The 22,666-nt window shown below is 40.1% G+C and overlaps 1 protein-coding gene across 1 annotated transcript; it reads left to right on the forward strand.

Moving 5' to 3' along the window:
* The first annotated feature begins 1,484 nt into the window (after positions 1 to 1,484).
* On the forward strand, positions 1,485 to 21,753 carry CIITA (class II major histocompatibility complex transactivator). The gene is made up of 20 exons (XM_066561009.1): positions 1,485 to 1,620; positions 3,254 to 3,367; positions 3,797 to 3,856; positions 5,160 to 5,243; positions 5,811 to 5,873; positions 8,551 to 8,700; positions 9,938 to 10,078; positions 10,213 to 10,269; positions 11,049 to 11,108; positions 12,267 to 12,332; positions 12,786 to 14,493; positions 14,596 to 14,769; positions 15,637 to 15,708; positions 17,038 to 17,118; positions 18,139 to 18,231; positions 18,586 to 18,669; positions 19,403 to 19,486; positions 19,967 to 20,050; positions 20,718 to 20,810; positions 21,693 to 21,753. Exons 1-19 carry the CDS (start codon positions 1,494 to 1,496, stop codon positions 20,788 to 20,790), a joined length of 3,375 nt encoding a protein of 1,124 aa, XP_066417106.1. The 5' UTR covers positions 1,485 to 1,493; the 3' UTR covers positions 20,791 to 20,810; positions 21,693 to 21,753.
* The last annotated feature ends 913 nt before the right edge of the window (positions 21,754 to 22,666 follow it).

The following is a 22,666-nucleotide window of genomic DNA, read 5'->3' on the forward strand; positions in this document are numbered from 1 at the left end:
AAGCCTTCTGCCCAATTTCTTCTCTGACTCTAACCCCAAAATTATATTGACTCAGGGGTAGTTTTTCAACAGCTTTATTCACAAAGTCTGGCAGCCTGGCCTTCTGAAAGGCCCCATTTAGATCTTCTGTTAATTTAACAAATGGAAGGGGCAAAACAAAGTGTTGCAACAAACTGAAAATTTAATCTGGTGTGTTTATAACCTCATTCTTGGTTCTCAGGCAGGTTTCTCAACTTCTGCTTTCCATTTATAGCTGCCAGGCAATAATATAAAATTTTTGTAATCTTAGTAGTGTAGTGAGGCCATAAAACATGAAAAAGGAGAACTATCTTAGTGCAGGCTATTCCTACTCGTGGATCCACACCATGTTCACCTACTTTTCCAAGTCCTGGCTCTAGATTTTGGCATTTTCTGCAGCGAATGCAGAAATACCCATTTCCAAGCTGTTCAGAGGGACAACCCCATGGAGGGGTAAGAGGAATGAAGATGAGTTTATAACAAACAGCACGTGGTATTGTGTGATGAGGTCTGCTCTGCCTTCTTTCATCACAGCTGCAGTGTTGGCTGTTGTTGGGTTTTCCACATTGCAGGCAGGTTTCATGGTACAGCAGTTGCTCCCCATTTGCACTCCTCAGGAACAGAGATGGATGCAAACAGGGACATCAGTGGTCTTTGCTAAGGGCAGAGTATTTGAGAGCCATTTATTAGATATTCTTCATTGAAAAATATGCTGTTTGATGCCAAGCTGAAGCTTTCCATGGTTTGGAGTGTGTGCACCTATTTTAACAGGATAGAGTCTGAAAATTTTGCTGGTTGTTCTTTTCATTCTGGTATCTCAGTATTATGCTGGAGTAAATAATTTGGATCACCAGCTCAGGTGGCATTTACACCAGTGATCTATAAACACTGAAGAGGCAGTATTTGGGTTTGAAATAATTTGATAGAGATGATGAATAAGTAACACATAGTGTTATTCTATACTTGTGGAATATCCAGGAGGAATGTTTGAACTGATTCTAGTGTCTGCTGCAGTAACTGGACAGAAATAGAAGGGAATTTACAATGATGTGGAGGAAGAGATAAACTTTATGAACAAATGTGGCTTCTGGATTCTCCCATCATATTCACTGCAGTCTTCTAATTTCCCTGATACCTGCTGGATTTGTGCATCATTTATATCCTGATAAGATACCAGGGTTGCCACTTATTCAATGTTTGGCATTTTGGTCCAGGTGGTAAGACTGCAGTATCCCACTCCTCTCCCTGGAGTAACAGATAGGTGAGTCTCACTGCAAGCTGTCTCTGGATCTCTAAATAACTCAGGGTTATAACTCAATGCAGGTCTTGGTAAGAAATGCCAGCTCTCCAGCCTCAAGGTCTGTGTCTTGTCAACAGAAAGCCACAGTGCAGGATTTGTGGATTTGACTGACAAAAGCTGTGGCTGTGTCATAGCTAACTGCTGTGCAATTTGATTTCAGACAAAGAGATAAACCATGGATTCAGTATTTGTGCCTGAAAATGGCTACCTTGATTTACTGCACAGTGATATTGACCCATTGCATCTGTGTACTTTCTTTGATCCTAAGTCATCTGGAGATGAAGAAGGTGACTTCTCTACAGGTTAGTAAAACACTAAAAAAATACTTGACTGGTTTATTCCTCACACTGTAAGTAACTGCCATCTCCTCTTAGCTCCAAAGCCACCTCATGGCAGTTTATCATGGGGACTAATAAAGTCTATAAGCGCTTTGGTGGTAGGATGTGGTTAAGTTTGTCTGTATCTGTACACACAGTGACTTCTTCCAAAACCGTCATGTTTTTAAATTGTACATATTTATAGCATCCTGCTCAGTCAGTCTAACAAAACACACTGTACTGTCCCTCATCAGGGCATGACAGTGTCTTTCATTTGGATATCATTCCTGGAAGTAGCTTATTTGCAAATGTTCCTGTCATAAGCTGGCCAAGTGTAATTGTCAACAACTCTGTGGCTTGAAGCCAAAAGTTTTGCTAAACAGAGACTTTTAGATGAGTTTGCTATGAACACAGTCCATGAGCAAACAGCTTTACATTCTGAGATCCTAAGGCACCAAAACAATGGAGTTTCATTACCAGGTGCCATTTTCCAGCTTTTTGGGACACAGTGGTTTTATAATTCCATTACAAATGAGAAAGCAGAAGGGCAAGAGTATAAAGTTGATAATTTCTTGCAATTCAGTTCCTACAAGTAATCAGATCAGGAGATTGCCCTGGATCTCAAACTTTGTGCTCCTGACTTTGTGTGGAAATTGTGGACTGATCTGCTCCTCCTTCTCTGAGTGTTCTGTTATAAAAGTATGAAAGTCTGTCTGTGGTATGGAGCATTAGCTGAGCTTATGTTAAACAAATTAGCTGGACCATGGATTGAGAACGGCAATGAGAGGGGAAGAGATGGTGTATGCCAGGCATGAAGTCTCACAGCTCTGTGCCAAACAGGTGGAAAATATTACCAATTTGGAGCATTTTGGCTTTCATGAGTGACCAATGCCAGTAGGCACATGGGCAAATCAGTGGAGAACTGAGCACCAGAATTATCTTTATGATTGATCATTTCCCAGGCTGGGATTTTCCCTCTCAGTTTCTGACTGTTAAAAACAGCTGCAGGAGTGTTCCATACCCCATGGCCTCACATGCTCTGTCTGAAAGTAGGATGAATTAGGGGTCAAGCACTGACTCATGCTATCACATGTTTCACTGATTGGAATACTTTCAAGCCTTAGCAATGTCTGAGATGATGCAGGTAAATCAAACATCATCAGGACATGGCACCAGTCACTGGAAGCTGGGCAACTCTGCTGTGAAGTGTTAGCAAGGTCCCTGGCTAACACCCTGGCAGCTTCACAGGCAATTTGCAGTGCAATTCAGGGATTAACATGGACACAGCATCGTTCTGAACAGGGCATCTGGGTGATACCACCGTAGCCTGAAGGATAAGAAGGTTTAATAAGCTGTATGAGTCTGGGCTTGATCATCATAGAATGCACTCAGGAAGTATTTTATTTACTAAGAGAGATGAGGTCTCAGAGTTTAGCAAAAGTGCTGATTTCCAGGTGACTGTGAATTACTGAGAGTTCAGTTCTGTTCCTTCTTAGCCAACACACAGTGAAAAGCCAAAGCCTTCTGCTGAAGTAACAAATCTGCATGTCCAGCTATCTGCTTTTTATGCTTGGTTATGGCATTCATTGAGCCAATGCATGTTCCTTATTAACTCTAGATCTTGAAGTTGATGCCAGCAACTATGAGCAGTTAAATAATATGGATTTTTCATATGAAAATGGAGATGGGTTCTACCCCTGTTGCAACACCACGGATGCCTATGCTAAAATAGGTACGAAAGCAATTTTCATTTTTTAAATCATTATTTTACAATCATTTGCTATAGCTATTTCTTATAAACTCTATTCTCAATCTGAAGCCATGGTATTTACTCAAGTAGCCTTTCCCTCATGTGTGATAGATCTGATTTAGAGTATCTGAACCTGTGCATTGTGGGGAAACTGATTAACAGTGGCTTGTGGTTGTAGGGGGAAAAACTCTCTATTAATGTCTCCTTCTGCTTAACACTTCCTTTCTCTACTTCTCTTTTCTTGTGATCTTTATTTCCTGAACAACAAGTTACAAGAAAAACTTAATTTAACTCCTCCATTTTACTTACACTGCAGAGTTCTGTTAATGAGGATAAGCTTACTAGAGTTTCACTGTGACAATTACTGTGTCATTACTGTGTTCCTCTTTTGTTTTTTTCTTTTGTTGCTAGCTGAATTAGTAGACTATGTGCTCAAGGATCAGCAGGAGAAGCAGGTTGAAGACATTTTTGGTAAGATTGATATGGCAAAGACTAACTTTCTCCATGACAGTGTTCTGTCTAACATGTGCTTCATCTCCCCAATTTGAACACTAGTAAAGTTTCTCTACCTCTGGTATCTTCTTCTTTCCCGTGGGTACAGTGTCCCAGGATTTTCTTGGAAAACTTGAGGATTTGATGCCTTTTTACAGGCCTTTCTCAAAGATGGCAGTTTTGTCTCTGGCCAAGCTGCTGATCATGTCACCATGCCCATAGAATATGCACAGCTTCACTGTCAAGTGCATTAATAGCTTCAATAGCATCACACTTACCCTGAGCATGGCAGGGATGATAGACATAAGTCCCCAGAGCACTTTGCATGTATATAAATACAGTTTACACACACTGATTTCTGTCCAGGATGCACAGAGCTGCCTGAGGAAGCAAGTCAAGTTTTACTTCTCACCCTGAGTAATGCAGCAATGCTATTACATATACAGTGAATCATTCCTTCATCCATTCTTGACTGGACACATTGCTTGGCTTGTGGTACCAAATCATTGTTTTGGTAGCAGCACAAATGCAGCTATTTACTATTCCAGAACAGATATGTCAATAGGTGGCTGTTGAGAAATCCATAGAACCAGGAGGTTCACAGAATATCTGTATATCCTATTTTGTTTGAGCAAAATAATTTGCACTAATTTTCCAAAGGTCAGTATTTCCCTAGAATAATCCTGGCTGCAGGAAGCTCATATGGATTTTCAAATGATATATACTGCTTCCTCATGTGTTTAGAATTTGGGGGGCTTTGCATCCAACAATATTTTTATTGGTTTTAGAAAAAAACAGAATGCAATATTAATTTTTAAGTATTTTCCAGTAAAAGTATGGTGTGGATGACTTCACAGTTCTTGCAACACAGAATATAAAATCATTTTAGAACCCTTTATTCTGTCTCTTAAAGGATCTAATCCCTTTAGTACATAAAGTGAGTAGTACTGAGATCACACTGTGACACAGCTGCAATGTTTTATCCTTTGCTCATCATTAGAGCATTGAGAAGTACTTATGGTTTATTAGCCACTGCCAGTAGATTAGTAGTTTGCAGTTCAGAAATTAACACAGGGTGACAAAGTCTGTACTTAGAGCTCTGTGGGCTTTCTAAGTCATGTGGATCTGGGTACATCTTTTATCACATTGTTTGGTTTTTATCTTTTATTTAGAGCATATTTCATCTTTGCTCTCTGTTGGTGTGTTTCTCTTGCTTTTACTCCTCTCTGTAATTTTTTTAGGAGAACAAAGTTTGACATTGGACCATATTTCATGTTTTTAGCAGGGAACCTTATTTTGGATGACATTGCTGCTGAAAACACTGAGAAATTTCCTGACATAAAGATGCAGTCATGCCTTAAACGAAGTAAGTGTAACCAGTGAGAATATGAAAGGCTTTGTGCCTGAGTTCTAAACTTGCATTCCAGCCCCTTGGCTTTAGCACAGCCCCAGTGCATTTGTCGTGCAGCTCTCCAGTGACACCAGACGTGCTTCCTCTGCCTTGGTTCAGTTTTGTGGGCAGGAACTGAAAGCGGCTCTCCCAAGCGTAGAATTTACAGTTCGCAGATTTTGTTTTCCTGTAACACAACATTAAATTAATGTTATATTTCTTTGCATTTTTGTCATCCTCATGGCAGTGTTGACTTTATTTTCAGTGTATCTATAGCTCAGTAAGCAGTGGCTAAACAATTGCCTTTTTAATAGCAAGAACAACAGCAAACATCTGTGGCACAAAAATCTGCAGCCTAATTAAAACATCACAGAGCAAAATACCATGAGGCTTTTCACCTTCATTTTTATACATTGGGCCTGTACAGTTCTGAAATAGCTGAATTGAAACTAGCAACACCCCCTTCTATTTAAAATTAGTTTCATGGGGTAAATTTGAAATTACCAAAGTTTTGCCACTTACTCTGACATTGCTTTCTTCCAGCTTTCTTAGGCTCTGCCTCAGAGAGTTACTGTGATGCTTCAGAACCCAAATATAAGAAAATTGGTAAGTCATTGGCTGAATAAGAAAAGGCTATTGAACACATATTGTCTCATGTTCCAAAATCTCATCCTCTGTTAGGTACTGTAACTCTACCTTCCAGAAAAGTTTGCTCTCATAGATTTGGTGATTTTGATCATCATGCATTTTCATGTTTCTGCAAAAATCACACTTTTAGATTCCTCTGACTAATTTATGATATAAAAAATCCATGTCCTCTTATCTGCAGCTATTAAATTGTGCAGCTTAGGATCAGCTACGTAGTAGCCTAAGAACACTTGGAGCCTTAGGCTTCAAAAGTACATCTTCCTACCAGGTGATAGGGAAATTACTTGGTTAACATCAGCAGAGGCACAGTTGACCTTTCCTAAATCCACATGAGAGAAGAAAGAAAAATAATGGAGACCTGGGTCAGTGCCAAATTCTGTAAATTTTATCACGTACACCTTTTTTTTTCACTGGATTTTTGGAAGATGTCTCACTTGGAACAAGAAGGATCAAACCCAGGAAATGCAGAACTATGACCTGAGCCGTATTACCCATCAGGTCATAGCTCCACATGCCCTGGGTTTGATCCTCTTTCTTCCAAGTGTGACATCTTCCAAAAGTCCAGCGAAACATCCTAGTGAAAATAATAACTGTGAAGAGATGATTTCTTGGCTCAGTCCATGCTATAAAGTCTTTTAAACCAAAGAAAGAAAGGGAGAAAAGGAAATTTCTAGATTTTGCACGTTGTTAGACCATCTACAAGACAACACCTGGGGCCAGCAGGCAGGCTGGAACTTGTCCTCCTGGTGTAAACTGGTGCTAATGTTCTCACCCAACTGTAGCCTAAAGGGGTACCTCAGGCAGAGCTAAACCAGCAAAATACTCTTCCAAAATCCAGGTGAGAACAACCTGTTTTAGCAGCAATAAGTTTTAACTATTTTATATTGTGTTTTGAATGGACATCTGGCTCGTTTTATATCAGCACAACACCTCCCAGGCCTCCTAAGGGGACTCTGGCTGTACCAGACCCCAGGGGCCATGTACATACTGGGGGGGTAGCCAAAGCAATGTGTAACCTAGAGTTCCATCCAGAGTTCTGGGATCTGGGACTGCACCTCAGCACAGTGCAGATAAGGAGCTGGCACAGACTGTGTGAAAGTCTGAGAGAATAAACATGTGCACCATGACTGCCATCCAAGCTGGTTTTCCAGTGTTCTTGTGGAGTTCTGAGGGAGTGGGGAGGGAGAACTGAGCAGAAAAAACATGTTTTCTAGCTCTGGGAATGGTATCAGAGTTTCTACTGAACTGGTACCTGCTGACTGTAGTCGTTTGGACACAGGTGAAGTTCCTGGCAGTTAGTAGCCATTAAAGGTGGATTCCTTTCTATTAGCTTAAGTTCCTTAACAGATTCAGCACTTTTAAAAGCCTATATTTATGTCACTGTAATAATAACAGTTTTCCATAAGGAAATGGCATGTCAGTTCCAAATGTCTCACCCTGCAGAATCTGCATTCCAGATGAAAGGAGCATCACAGAGCTAATAGGTGCTTTGTGAAGCTGCACCCATCCTTTTGCTGGAAGTCCTCAGAATATTATCAGTTTTTCTACTGTCCTTGACCCAGTGAAGGTGCTGAGACATATACATAAGACAGTATAAGTACTGTGTAGAAAAATCTAATTGACAAAAATATGGGTACTTGACAAAATCAGGAGTTTCTTTAACCTGTCACGGGTGTCACAGTATGATCCTGCAAAGGCAAATGCATCAGCTCATCAGAAGTGCAAGACTACCTACAGCAAAGAGAATAATGTGTACTAAAGTTCAAATAAGCCAAGGATGAGATTCTTTCAAAGGAATTAAATGAAATAGTGGCACAAACCCCAGACAAGTTTGTAGCTCCTAATAAAAACCTCAGACCACAGAAAGTGATGAAGTACAGACTTACTTGTTGCAGCTAGACAGGAGAGGGAATGAAAAAGCAAAACCAACTCTTAGAATAGGGGTGTTGTAAGAGCAATGAAATGAACAGACTAATTCAAATAAGCAGGTGTGTCTTACTTCATCTGTAGGAGTCTTGATAAGCAGAGGAAATTGTACAATGCACAAACATCTCACTCCATTTGTTCTATTCTTGGAGGGAAAAAATATGCTGCAGAGGAGATGCATCTTTAAAAGCTCTGGTGTTTGTGACTGTTCTTTGGAGAACTTAAACACACTCTTTGTCCTTACAAGCACTGTAGTGTCTAAGTAGGGAGTCAAGGTCCCCAGTTTATTGCTTGTGGGCCTCCCTGCTTTTGTCCAATATTGAGACAGCAAACTGTGCTTGGAAAATCAGTACAGCCAATGTAAGACATTGTTATGTCTTGTCCATCAGTCATCCATGTGTAGGGTCATGTACATCTAGATACGTCTGAAAATAAGTGAGGCCAGGAAAGATGAAGAAAAAGAAAATTTAAAGAGAAACTACTGAGAAGAAAAAGTGATCTACTACAGAATTTAATAAATACGTTTTAGATTTTGAGAGCTAAATTGTTTTCAGAAAGCTATTGTGAATTGTTCTTCCTTTTGGAAAATCAAAACACAGCTGATCAGAATCAAGTGGTTTATCTTATGTACTGAGACCTCTTCTTTGGTTCCTTTAAATTCTATCAATGAGATAACTTTCTCCTTTTGTTTTGCTATTTTTTTTTTAAGTGGAGGTCCCTGCAGCTTCTGCAGGGAGTGGCAGTTTCTTTGCTATGCCTCTCAACAGCCACCCAGTGAGCTGCACCTCCCCAACTAACCAGCACATGTCCTGTTCTGTTCCTGCTGCCCACGGGCTGGAAAGAAGCCTCATCATTCCTGGTAAGTAGAGCACAGCTGTAGGTGTGCAGCTGTACACACGCTGATTTACACATGGGGAAAACTCTCTTGTAAACCTTGTCTTTGACTATGAGCAATGGCAGGAAAATGGCAGCTCTTAAAGGTGTGGCACTCACTAAAAGAATGAAAAATATTCAAGGGAAATTAATAGGGCATTGCTCCTAATTGAGTAGAATGAATCTTTTATTTAATTGTTGCAGGTTAGAACAGTTATTTACTACATGCTAATCTAAGTAATTACTTACTTGTCTTAAGAATAGGAAGTCACAAAATTTTTCATTATTAAACTTTAATTTAGTTCCAATTTCTTTTTCATCCAGAGATTTGTAAAGGACTGAGGGATAATTACATTTGCAGCAGTAGAGCAAAATCTAGGCTATGATTTAGCTCATGAAAAGTGAGCAGTGATCCCACTGATGGGCTGTGTAGGCACCTGGCCTGGGCCATGCTGGGTAGCAGAAGGTGCTCATGGTACACTGAGAAGTGCTAATGACAAAGGCCCAGTTCCACACCTTTCACTGTTAAGTCTGTGCTGGAAAGGAACCAAAACCAGTGTGTAAGTCTGGAGTCTTGAAGTACCTCATGCGAGCTGAAGCAGCATAAAGTAGCAGAAGAAATTCTGACCCACCTACAGAAACTCAGAGCTATGGCTGATTAAATTGCAAGCACTGAATCATCAAAAAACTTTCCCAGTGTGGGTTGAGAGGGAGGGTGCTTTTACAACCTGAGTGATGTGCAGTTATTTGGGAAGGATGTAATGCAAGGAAGGTAAATTTAATACAGATACATACTATTTACACATTTTCTCTTCTCTGGATCTTTGACTACACGTTTACAGACTTTGCCTAGAGAGCACTTTTCCTTATGATAATAGGAAAAGCACTTTTCCTTATGATAATAGAATTTCTCTTTAGACTATTGAAATCAGTGGCTGCTAAAAGCTGGGTAATCCCTTGTATTTCAAGCTCATCATACCTTGTAAGAGTTCTTTTTTTAATGGCTTCTATGGGATCTGGCAGCTTCTAGGCAAAGCTTCCCAGTGGAGAATTCACAGGATCACATGGGACCTCATGTGATCCTGTGAATTCTCCACTGGGAAGATTTGCCTAGAAGCTGCCAGAAAGGATAAGTACTGTTAGAAAACTTTCTCTCTCTCATGAAGCTTTAGAAAGCAGAACCCTTTAAAAACAGAAGAGTAATTATTCTGCACTCATTTCAGGATTGTCAGAACCTTTGACCTCAGAGTTCCTACCAGTCAGTGTAAAAGGGTACCAAGAGAATCCAGGCTTGGCAGGTCCTCCTCAGCAGATATTTAACTTTGTTCTTGAAAATGGCACATCTGATGTTATAATATATCCAGGTAAGAGCAATAGTCTTTTATCCCCATAAAGAGACATAAAGTGCTAAAAAAATCAATGCTGCCAACAGGAGCATTGATTAAATTCAGTTACTGATAGTTATGATATGCTGAAACTATGCTTTGTTTCTTGGCAGCGCTGACATCTTCCATGGAAACATTCATGTCTCCAGTTTTTCCAGTTAATTTATGTGGTAAATAGAAAATTGGGGGTTATTGGGGTAGTAGTAGAAAATTGGGGTACAGCACTTTGAACTGGGAGAGAAACCATTTTGCTCCTACACAAAGCCAGTTTTCCCCTCCAGGCTTTACCCATATTGACCTTTAGAAACCAAAAATGGATGGTATTTCCTTCTTTGTATTGATCACTGGCTGCTTAGTCTGATCCAAAATGTACAGATAGGAGTTGTAGAGCTTCAGGTTCAGCACAGCCAATCCCCTGTGTTTGCTATGACATCCAGTTTCAGGAAGAAGTCAGGTTTAGTTAAAACAATGCAAAGCCCAGGGTGCTGGAGCACTCTCAGAAAGTGGGAGATGATCTGATGCTGGCATGGCCTGAGTATCTGAAATGCTCAGTGCTGGCAGCCAGACTGCAGCCAGCTCCCATGCAAGCCCCAAAACCAACTTATTTAACTAAGCAATACTGAAAGCTAATGCACAGAAAGGCTTATAATGAAATCAGAGCCTTGGTCAGGATTTAACAGTCCCACTTCAGGTAACAAACTTTCCTGAGACACTTTCCTTCCAGCCCTCAGAGGGCTGTTGGAACCCTAAGTTTGATATCAGTGTAGTTTCTGGTCCCTGTGCCCAGTGCAGGAGTTTGTTGCCCTCTGGTGGCTTCCACTGCCCCAAAAGCAAAAGTAGAAAATGGACATTAAGAGGCAAATATCCCTAGGTGTGGGGGAGTCTTTGTAAATTGTGTTTACTTTTATGTAAATAAACAATGCCAGTAATTCCAGCTGATTTACTGCAGCACAACTTACGTATGCCACAGGCCCCGGAATTCCAGATGCAGCGGCAGATAAATTAGCATGTAAGATGCCAAACCAGTTTCTTTTTCTTTTTAAAAAGTTCTGCACTCCTACCTGCTTTGAACAGTTTCCCATCTAAATGTCTCATTACAGCTTTTTTTCCTGTTCTTGCATTCTGTTTTCTTAGTTTATAAAATAAACAGTAAATCAAACACAGACTCTTGCTTGCCCAACCCTTTTTTATTTAATATCTTTCTTACTGGAGGCCTGTGGTGCTTCCCTTTAGAAGCAATTCTGAGCTCAAACCATTCTGAAAGTTTCTGGCATGCAGGGTAGGAATTAATTTCCAGATCTCTGAAATGGTAAGATTTGTGTTTCTTTTAGATCATATTCTATATCAAGATGATCAAGATGATATTCTGGTATGAAACACATTTGTGCATTTTTAGGGAGATTAATCTGTTTTGGTTTAGGTAATTTTTTGCACATCTCTGCTGTGTGTGGTTACAAGGTTCTGAGGTTGAGTTTGTTACAGCCTCTGACAATTTAAATTCTGTCTTGCATCTGCAAAGCTTTTCCTACCAAAACTTTTGTCAAAACTGATACTCTGCAATTACCAATCTGTAGAAAATGTGTTCTCTCTGAAAAATTCCCAATTTTTTTGTGTAAAGGAGACACTGTTCACCTGACCCAACTGCAAAAGTCTGCAGTAGTTTGAAAGCAAACAGGTGAAAAGAAAGAAAATTGGACAGCAATAGGACTTTGTCAGGGAGAACAATGGGTAAATACTGTTACCAAGAGTCACTTCTCTGTGACATTAATCTTTAGTGCTTGGTTACAAAGTGTAGAATAACAAAAGGAAGCGACTGCTTTTGAAGACATAAAGAAGCACTATGCATGAACATGAATTTATGCAAAACACTGACATTTGAAAAGAACAGTGAATGTCACCTGGAAATGGTAAATCTGCTTCCCACAGCTGTCAGAACAGCTGTAGTCTTGTTTGATGCCATTCTGCCTCTAACACTGCACATCGGCAGAATTCTACTTGTGGGAGAATTTGATTCATTTTTCCTTGTAAAATGAACAAAATATCTCTTACTCTGAATATATGCTACAATGAACTTGGACATTTGCATTAATCTTATTGTTAAAATTAGTAAAGCTGAATCAGTGATTATCTAGGTGTCTTTGTCAAGTATATTGTTTTGTTTCTCCAGATTTAGAGAAATTTCAAGAAGTTCAAGATTCCATAATTCCTTCTGAAGAACCTTTCAAAAGACCAGGTGAGTTTAGAACTCTTGAACTTAAATCTTCCAGTATTTTTTGGAAAAAGATTCTGTGTTTCTTTGCATACAGAGAAGCTCCTTGTAGGAATCATTCTACAATTTGTGAAGCTGTTCTGAGGGTCTGAGCACAATTCCTGGTTTCAAGATATTAGACTTGGCTTCCTGTAGATATCTAGCTGCTAGATATCTCCTGCTTAGCAGCTCAGTGTACTTCAGTGGTTTTATCATCTGTACAGAGAGCTCCAAAATTATTCAGTTCATGGATGTGAAAGTGTCTTTTGTGCCTGCACTTCTCAGCTGCAGTAGCATGGGGTGAATCCAGCCCTATGGGCTTTATAGGAATGCCTGTGCTTTCATCATATTGCAATCAGGCACTTAAGCCACCATGAAATGATGTTGTAATTTGTGGACCAGTTCCTTCAGTTTTGTGTATGCTCTTTATTTCTCTAGAGCAAGTGGAAACTTTCTGCTCATCCCTTAAGGATTATTTCCGAGACACGTGCAAATCTGTGACCATGGAGCGGGAAGTAAATCTGGATCACTTGTTCATTGATGGGATACTTGTTCAAAGTCAAACTGAAACCAAGACTGGAAAGAACAGTGCAAAAGCAATGGAAAAGGAGCTGGTAACCTGCAGCCTGCAAGAGAAGGAAAAGATAGCCATTGATAGAAGCCAAATATTTCAAATCCCACAGCGTAAAGACTTAGAGACTAAAGTGATTGTGGTGCTGGGAAAAGCAGGAATGGGCAAAAGCATTCTCATTCAGAAGATCTGCCAGGACTGGTCCAATGGAGAGTTTTCTCAGTTTGAATTTGTATTTTGGTTTGACTGCAAACAAATAAGCTTGCCTGAGAAGCAATACAGCCTGAAGGAACTGCTGCTTGAATTTTTTGTAAAACCTCAAGAGGGAAGCAAAGAGATCTTTGAGTATATGTTGCAAAATCCTGATAAAGTCCTTCTGATTTTTGATGGTTTTAAAGGGTTGCACGATCACGAGAATTTTCCTCGTTGCTCAGCCAGCCAGCCTGAAAAGGATTTGTGCAGCATAAAGGAGCTGCTTTCAGGACTCATCCAAAAAAAGATACTCAATGGCTGTACTTTATTATTTACAGCAAGACCAAAAGACAAACTGTACCAGTACATGTCCAAAGTGGATAAGACTATTGAAATTGTAGGATTTTCCCCTCAGCAGAGAGAATTGTACATAACCAAATACTTTGAAGAATCACTCTACTGTGATTGTGCACTGAAATTAATCAAAGAGTGTGAGTACTTGTTCAGTCATTGTTACAGTCCTGTTATGTGTAGATTTGTTTGTTTTCTCTGTGAGGCCATGCTTGAAATGGGAGAGAAAAGTCTTCCTTCAACTCTTACTGAAGTCTTCCTGAAATTTTTTCAGCAGAAGATAATGTTTCTGCAAACAGATGTAACAACCACACAAAATCAAGAGAATCTTGCTACCCTAGCTCGTGTAGCCTGGTGTCTTGGAGAAAAGCACCAAAGTGCAATGAAAAGTGATCTTATTCCTTCTAAGGAAGTTAAAGAGTTTGCTCTGAAGTATGGGTTTTTCCTGCCATTTGCATTCCCCAAACATTCAGATAGTGAAGAAGAGGAATTTGGGTGCACATTCTCTGATTTTGTCATTCAGAATTTCTTGTGTGCGCTTCACCTTTTGCTAGCAGAAGAGCTCAAGGATAAAAATCTGACAAAGTACCTGTCTTTTCTATCCAAGAAGAAAAAACCTTATAACTGGTTAGATTTAATGCCTCGGTTTGTGGCTGGTTTGATGTTTCTCCAGGATGATCCCTGCTTCCGCTCTCTTTCAAATGAGGATGAAAAACAATCAACCAAGAAGCAGAAGACACTCTTGAAATACATTAGAAGGCTGCAGATTAATACTCTCTGTCCAGAGAGATTGCTGGAGCTTTTATGTTGTGTTTACGAAACACAGAACAATTATCTTCTGCAGCATGTGGCCTTAAGACTAGAGCCAAAGTTGTCTTTTCTGGGCATAGCTCTTACACCACCTGATGTCCATGTACTGCACTCTATTCTGAAAAGGTCAAGAAAAGAGTTTTCCTTGGATTTGCGGAACAGCAGCATTGACATGCAAGGGCTGCAGGCCTTGGTCAGCCTGAGGAATGTGACATCGTTCAGGTTGGTCACTCTCTGTACCCCACAGCACTGTGTGTAGACGACACTTTCATGCAACAACAGCGGTCACATCTGTTGGTTTTTGCATGTTTTGTCACTTCACAGGGCTTCCCTCAGTGACACAGTCAGGCTCTGGATATCTTTAGAACAGACAAAAGACTACGAACTGCTGAAAGCATCCACAGAGAAATTTGTTCTTGATCCCTTTAAGGCAAAGACAATGAAGGACATCAGTGACCTCTCCGACCTTGTAGAGATGCAGGAGAAGATGATGAATTGGTAGGATCATTTATGATTAAAACTCCTCTTATACCAATTGATACCAATAGCAGTTCATGAAAACAGGGTTTCACCACCAGTGTTGGACAATGGAGTTGTCTGCTTGTCCAGAGGAGAAGTAACTTAGGCAGTGCAAGCTCCTGGGTCATCGCAGGGGGTTCTCCCAACCCCATGTGAGGTGGCTGCCATGGCAAGGACAAGCAATGACAGCACTGTGCAGAGCAGTCACCAAAACTGCCACTGAAAAAGCCAGCTGTCATTTCTCTTTAATCTCTGAGTATGCCCTCTTCCAATTGCTTTCAGTTACAGAACTTGGGCTGATTCTTTCTCTCTGTAGTACCTGGGCATAAATGAAAGCCTGTTTTGAATTGATCCCAAATGGCCTGAGTCAGTCCTTTAGCCCAGGAGATAAAATCTTGTGTGACATGGTCTAGAAACCCTGTGCCCCATTCCTGCTGCTGATGTAGTCAGGGGATTGGTTGCAATTAAAAACATGTAGAAGTAAAATTTTGTTGTTTGTTTTGGGTTTTTTTAATGATGACTTCTATTTTAACATGGGTGGAGTATTTTGATTAAAAGATGGACAAAATGGTTTCATTGTTGACAGAAAATAGTTGATTTAGAAAAATGTATTTTCAAATTTTATTGGAAAAAGAGCAAACAATTGCACGATGAAAGGCAATTATTGGATTGAAATTACTCAGTTGAAGACGGGTTAGAGCAGAAGTTACTCTAAAGTTTCCTGGTTCCTCAGTTAATGCAACAGTGGTAAATTTTCTGTCGATGTTTGTTAACAGATTATTTTTAAAGCACTATTTTGGCTGTTAAAATTTTTATCATACTCTGATTCTACTGTGATTTATTTAGTGTGCAAGAAGCATCTGGTTGCACCAGCTATGAAATTCCTGCCATCAGGAACCTCAGAAAACTGGAATTTGCGTAAGTGCTGAATTGGTACTGATTGAGGTGGTCCTGGTTAAGGAGGAGCAGTCATGGGTGTTGGCTACAGCCATTGCACTGATGTACAGTCAGCTTAAAGCACCAAGTAAACCCCATTTATTGCTACCTTGCTTTTCTCTGAACTAGATTTTTTAACTTATGGCCAAAACTCAAAGAAAATTATTTCTGGCTCCTGCAGCAATACAGATCAACAGGGCTCTAGCAATTTTTTTTTGTTTTAGTACAAGTTACCTCCTGACCACAAGGCACTGATCTTATGCCACAGATCAGTATAAAATATATATGCATAAAATATTTTGACTGTGATCCAGCTACCTGGGAAATAGATTTTCCCCCAGAAATGCTGAACTTTTCTATCTGAGTCTTCTGACATAATTTTCTACCCTATCAGAGCTAAGGCCTTGAGAGGATTACATCAGAAAATGCCTCCCAAATAAATTATTTAGTACCCTTTTCCTGGAAGATGGAAGGTTGACTTGGTAATACTACTTTAAAAGTGAGGTTTTAGTAACACTTTTTTCCCCCAAACTGTAAGTAGCCTCCAAGGCTCTTCTATTACTCAAAATATCCTGCCATAGCATGTGAATTTGTTTGGGCAGAAACTGCAGCAGTGCAATGGAGAATTCTCATCAGGTGTTCTCACCTGTTTCCTGCTCTGTAAATCTAACCCAGCCTGGGACAGCTATGCTTGGCCTCACTTCTGATTTTATGATGCTTTCTCTTCTAATTTCCTCTTCCTATTTCCCTTTATTTAAATTTTGTTTAAAATGCTAATCCTTTTAAATAACTGAATTTGTTTTGATACCAAAGAAACTCCAAATAGGATACGAGAGACAAATGCTTGGAGCATTAATTAAATGCAATTTATGCTTTAAGCTGCAGTAAAATGTTGATCTTAAGTTAGACTGGACTGTTATTAGTCGGGGGAAAATAACTTTGTTTCCATTTCTCAGTTATACTGAGATAGATATGTATTTCATCTCAAGATTATACTTCCAGTGAAAAACCTGAAAAAGATAAAGAACAGAAATATAAGAATCTAAAACAAGTGAGATAAGTCTTGCAGAGAGAAACAAAAAGTGGCAAATGTCCCACTGCTGCTGTGCAAGCTCTGTCCTGCCAGATCTTAGCCTTGTTGGTCCTCATCTGGAGGCTTCACAGCAGAATTCCCTGGTGCAGGTGGTAGGGAATGGCTGCTTCTGAGGAGTGTAAACTAGCTTGGGGGCTTGGGAAAGAACTCAAAAATTCCTGAGTTTTGCTGCTTGTGAGCCTGTGAAAAACCTGCTGCATGTGTGTATTTTCTTCCAGGCTGGGTCCAGCATGTGGCCTTCAAGGATTGCTAAAACTCGTGAAAATTCTTGCAGCATTTCCATCACTTCAGCATTTAGAGTGAGTTCTGCTAAAGATTAACTTTGCCAACATTTCTCCTCAGCAGCCCTTGATGATGGAGAAGCTCTTGTACCCAAGAAACATTTTATTTGCCAACAAGACTCCTTGTTTGATGACCAAACTGACCAGCAGAAACATTCCCAAATTGTAACTGCAGTCTAAAAGCTGACACTCCCCATCCTCCCTGGAGACAGCTGGTGTTGGTTTGTTCAGAACCCTCAGTCCCTTCCTGGGGTGTTCCTGGGTAAAGGGTGAAGGTTCAGTGCAGGGCCCCTGGGGCCTCCCCTCCCTGCCCCACCACTGACAACTGCCTGCAGTCACTTCTGACTTCACTGGAGCTCCAGAACATCCATGACAAACCAACTCTCTCTTAGTTTTGAGCTTCTTTGCACTAGAAACAAGTGCAGCAGCAGTAGTCAGGGTTGTGCATGGCACCTGTGGGAAGGTTCCTGGGTTGTGGGAGGGCCTTTGGCCTTATGCAGCCCATGGGCCATTTGTCTGTACTGTAGCTGGACAATATTTCAGGAAAACAATAAAATACAAAATATATCAAATATATCCCAGCATTATCTGTCAGATTAGAAGGGGATCCAGTATCTGAAATTCCAGTATCTGACTAGATATGAGGAAAACTTCATTTTTAATACTCCCTCTCTGGAGAAGGAGAGGTTTAGGCAAGAATTTACAGCCTGTGCTGGATTTTGTCTGTTGTGTATTTTTGTGTGCACAGGAAATCTCCTTTCAGCTTAGCTGGAACACAGCTATTTCATAACTATTTTAATAATCTTGCATATCGAAGGAAATGGGTCAAGGCATTCAACTAGTAAAAAAAATTCTTATGCTTTAAATTTGGGCAGCAGAAAGCTGCTTATTAGAGAAGCTGTAATTTGTGTGATGCCTCATGCTGATTGAGGCTACTGCAGAGAAGCTTTTCAAGATAGATAGAATGGTCTCTGAGGTGAATAGACCACAAAAATTTAGATTAAAAGGGAAGCTAATTCTCTCTTTGTCATCACACAGCCTTGATGCTCTGAGTGAAAATGGCATAGGAGATGAAGGAGCAAAGAGTCTATCTGAAGTCTTTCCAACCCTGACATCACTGGAAACATTAAAGTAAGTGTATTAAAGTACCATTAAAATAAGGGTAACAGTTCAGGGAAATTTTGAGAAGAAACAGATTAAACCTAGAGACTTAAGGGACTGTCTGTTAACAATTATGGGTAAAAGTATCCCATGGGCATGGAAGACCAATGAGCCTGTGGAGATACTTAATCAGTACATTCATTAGACAAATAGATTAATCCTTCCTGACTTCTCTTCAAGGGCTCTATCTTGCCTTTTTCTCTGCATTTGGTCTAAACAGACTGTCCAAATGATATTTTTTAAAAATTGAAAATTAATTTCCCCCACATTGTAATAAATTGGAATAAATGTGCTCAACTAACAAAGTGATCTCACTTACTGTAGTTTATCACAGAATAAAATAACAGACCTGGGTGCAGAGAACCTTGCTGCAGCTCTCCCTTCCTTGTCTTCCTTAAAAACACTAAGGTGAGTAGTTGCATCCTGCTGAGTTGTTTTGAAAACATGCCTTGCTGTCTCTGTCAGAAACTACTGAACAGGGAACAAAGAGGTAACACTGTGGAGCAGCCAAGCTTTTCACTTCATTTTTGTATAAAGTCTTTAGAAAGAAGAGGAGAAGAAACATGACAGACATACAGAAGGATATCTGTGAATATAGCAAAGACTGGACTGATGTTTAAATCCAGTCCATTATACCCACTTATGAATCATGCCCTGCACAGATGTGCACCACATCTGCTGCAAACCCAAAGCTGTGTTTGCTGATATAGGCACCATGGCCCATCCCACTGCACTGGGAAATCTGGCACAGGCCTGAGGGAAGCAGGGAATGCAAGAAACCCTGGTGTGCAATTCTGGAGTAGTTTGGTGATGTGGAAATCTTTTGAATGCTCTACCCCAAATCTTTAAGCTTGATTTTTTTGTCAGATTTTTAATTCGATCTGCATGGAGAGAAATGTTCTTATTATCCACAGAATAATAGAATCTGGACCTTTTTTGCTGTACCTCTGCTACATGAAGAAGGATGTGGCCATTTGCCTTACTTGAAACAGGAAATATGAATGTGTGTTTTAAACTTTAACTGCAAATAAGCATAAAATGAAAGTTAAGATGTACTTACCATATTTGAAAACCCTTGATCTAATATCTGTGTACATTATCCATTATTCAATTGTGACTCTTCTGGTTTGCTTTTCTGCAGCTTGTACAATAACAACATTTGTGATTTTGGAGCAGAAAATCTGGCAAAGGTTCTTCCTGCAATGACATCTTTAAGAGTGCTAGAGTGAGTATGAAATCTTTGAGATGGCCCAGGAGAGCTTACTTCATTGGAGACTGAAAATACAAATGTTCCGTGTTTGGTTTTGGAGGAGACAGAAACTGAGGAAGATTTTGGGAAAATTTCACAGGGGAAATGTCCTTCTGCAGAGTTCAGATAGTCAGTGATTGGAAAGGATTAAGGAACAGTTCACCATAAACCCAGAAATATTGGTATTAAGGTGGGAGAATAGGCTCATGGGGAGCTAGAGAAGGACCTCAGTAACTTGGAAAAAGGAATCCCTCAGATGAATTAACATAATGAAGTTCCCATTCAACCTTCTGAGTGTATTTTTACAGGTTTTTCAAACTGACAATCTATTTTGGCTTTTTTCTTTTTTCTTTCTTATCCCATCTGCAGATTAACCTATATAGTATTTTTTATTTTGAATAAAATGTTTGATTACACCATTTGATTTGGATTAACAAAGTTGTTTTTATTCCTCAGTGTTCAGTATAACAAAATAACTGGTGTTGGAGCCCAGCAGCTGACTGACAGCCTACGAAAATGTCCCCATATGAAGAACCTGGTGTAAGTCTCTTGACAGGCTGTTTGCTGTACCTTCATCCTGTAAAACTGGGTTAGCAATCATGCCAAAGCTGCCTTCTGGATTTGTCAGATTTAAAAGAGGCACAAACGAAGACATCAGCAAAATACAAAAGCAGAGATGTTAAAAAATGTTGTCTCTGGTTTCAGCTGCATTAATTCCCAGTAGTCCCAGGCAATCGAGTTTGTCTTGACTGAAACATTTCCACTGAGTCTCCCTTTGTTAATCTTCTTCCCACCCAGAGAACCAGACCTACTCTGTGCTGCCCACTTGTGTTTGAGGGATAAACAATGAGCAGCCATCATTAGAGGTTAAATAGACTGCAGTTCCCAGTACACATTCAGAGGAAGGGAGTTTGCTGAAGGTCAAAAAATCAGTTACAGAGACAGGAGTGCAGTTGTGTAACCAGAGTCAGCAAGATTATGGAGTACTGAACTGCTTTTTTCTAAATCAAAATGCATTTTCCTTTGCTCCATAGCTTACATACTTTCCTAGCATAACAGTCAAAAGGAAGGACAACTTAAAAAAAATAACAAAAACCAACCCAACAGCAACAACAACCAGAAAAAGGCACAAACGCATCAAGCACACCAAAAGAAGCTAAAACGAACTGCACTTAAAATCTCTTTCCTTTCTGAATTGCCCTTACAGGATGTGGAATCCCACCATTCCCTATGGAGTTCTTGAACACCTTCACCAGCTGGACTCCAGGATCAGTGTGTAGATTCAGAGGATTCCATAAAGGTAAGAACCATGGCTCCCTGAGAAAACCAGGTTTGTTTCTGTGGGAGCTGTTGATTCCAGGCTCACTGGCAGCAGGCCCAGTGACAGCATCCATGTGTCCATGGGCAAGTCTGGAGATGGTGCCCACAGATCAGTGTCACATCAGGCCCCCTTTCCCTGCACTCACCTTGCACCCCCCTCCTCCCTGGACCTGCCCTAGCAGACTGTAAGTGCTTTATTAAGAAAAATGGACCTCTAGGACTCCCAGTCTAGCCCAGTTTAAGTGACTGGCAGCTGCCCTGCTTACTTTCTCATTTTTGTTGGGGAGAACTAAAGCTCTGTGTACTTCTCATGTTTAATAGATGAGTTCTGTACTCCTCAGAACTTGTTTTGTGTTGTTTTTTAGTAAGTCCTTTCACTTTTCCTTTGTTGAATACAAATCCTCAACAGCTGCTTGTCTGACTGTGCAGCTGTACCTGTACAGTACTCAGAGCAAAACACTCCCTCCTACATTCCCTGTTCTGTGTCATTGCGTGGTTTAGCCACTGGCAGCCACTTTTACTTCATTGCTGCACAGTTTCAAGGATCCTTGAAGTAATTGCAGCAGTGAAGAATTGTGGTGCTCCTTACTAGCCTACAGTCAACTAAATATTTGTCCTGTTGAACAACCCTACCTTCCTGAGAAAGGACACCAGGGATATGATCACTGTGAGGAAACCTGCATTAGCCCTGAGGATAAATAGCAGCAGGAACTCTGGATCCTGTCTCCCAGCCTTGAACCATTCAGCATCCACCAGCCACTGTTGTCTGTTTACACAACTCATTAAATCTTTGATTTTTGTAATCTTAATGGTGGTAATCTGACAGGTGTACATCTAATGTTCTGTCTTCATCATTTCACAGGTGTCATAAAGAAGAGGGGAGGGTGCCCTCTGTCCTTTCCTGTCTTCTGGCTGCTTTATGAATTGGCGTTCTCATGTTTGTTGCAAAAAACAACATTTCTAAGTGATGCTTAAATTGGATGAATTATAGAGCTTTAAAATGCTATTCAAAGACCCAGCTGTATTTCTACTTAAATAGTAAAAGTTAAGCAACATCAAAGATGAAAAGAGCACCTGGATACTGTGACCACTATTAAAGGAGACCAGGAAGCACAAGGATATTGTGAGTATAAAATTTCATCAAGTTATCAAAGAGCAAACTGAAAGCTGCTCAACCTGCAACATCTGAAGCACTGACAGATCAAATCTAATTGTTTATTTCATGGTGCCAATGGTAACTGCCATCAAATTTGGTCTGATGATTTTGGACTTCCAAAGCTCAGTGTTACACATTTCATCTCTCTGTATGGACTGATTGGAAGCACTAGGGTGAGGAGCATAAAAAAGAGTCATCAGCCCTAGAAAATGTTCTGATAAGATTATCCACAAGATTCTAGAAGTTGCTCTTTTCCTCTTCTTGCACTAGTAATCAGTGCTGCTTTAAGGGATAGAAACATATCTTCTATGACTTGTCACAGAATCCTTCAAAAAGATTGGGGAAAAAAAGTAATGAGAAGAAAGAAATTAAAAGTGTAAAATGATGAAGTATTCTTCTAAAATTATTGCAGAAATCCAAATAGATAAAAATAGCCAGTTTATTGCACACAAATCCTCAAACAATCTTTGAAGGTTTTTACTTCTTCTCAAATGAGAACTCTGAATTCACATACCTGGATTGGTGCTGCAGCTGGCAGCATAAATGTTTACAAGCACCAGTTTTATACTTGACAGTGATATCACTACTGTGTGTGGTTTATGTGGCCTTCTGGCTCAGAGTTATAAATAACCAGGCAATCAACAAAAGCACATCACAAAGCACTATCATGTCTATGCTGC

Source organism: Molothrus aeneus, chromosome 16, assembly GCF_037042795.1.
Source record: "Molothrus aeneus isolate 106 chromosome 16, BPBGC_Maene_1.0, whole genome shotgun sequence".
NCBI lineage: Eukaryota > Metazoa > Chordata > Aves > Passeriformes > Icteridae > Molothrus > Molothrus aeneus.

Excerpts from the sequence above, each read along its gene's own strand:
- CIITA (XM_066561009.1), top strand. The coding sequence starts at position 1,494 with ATGGATTCAGTATTTGTGCCTGAAAATGGCTACCTTGATTTACTGCAC. Across the intron at positions 1,621-3,253 it reads AGAAGGTGACTTCTCTACAG|ATCTTGAAGTTGATGCCAGC; the intron begins GTTAGTAAAACA and ends TATTAACTCTAG. Across the intron at positions 17,119-18,138 it reads CCATCACTTCAGCATTTAGA|CCTTGATGCTCTGAGTGAAA; the intron begins GTGAGTTCTGCT and ends GTCATCACACAG.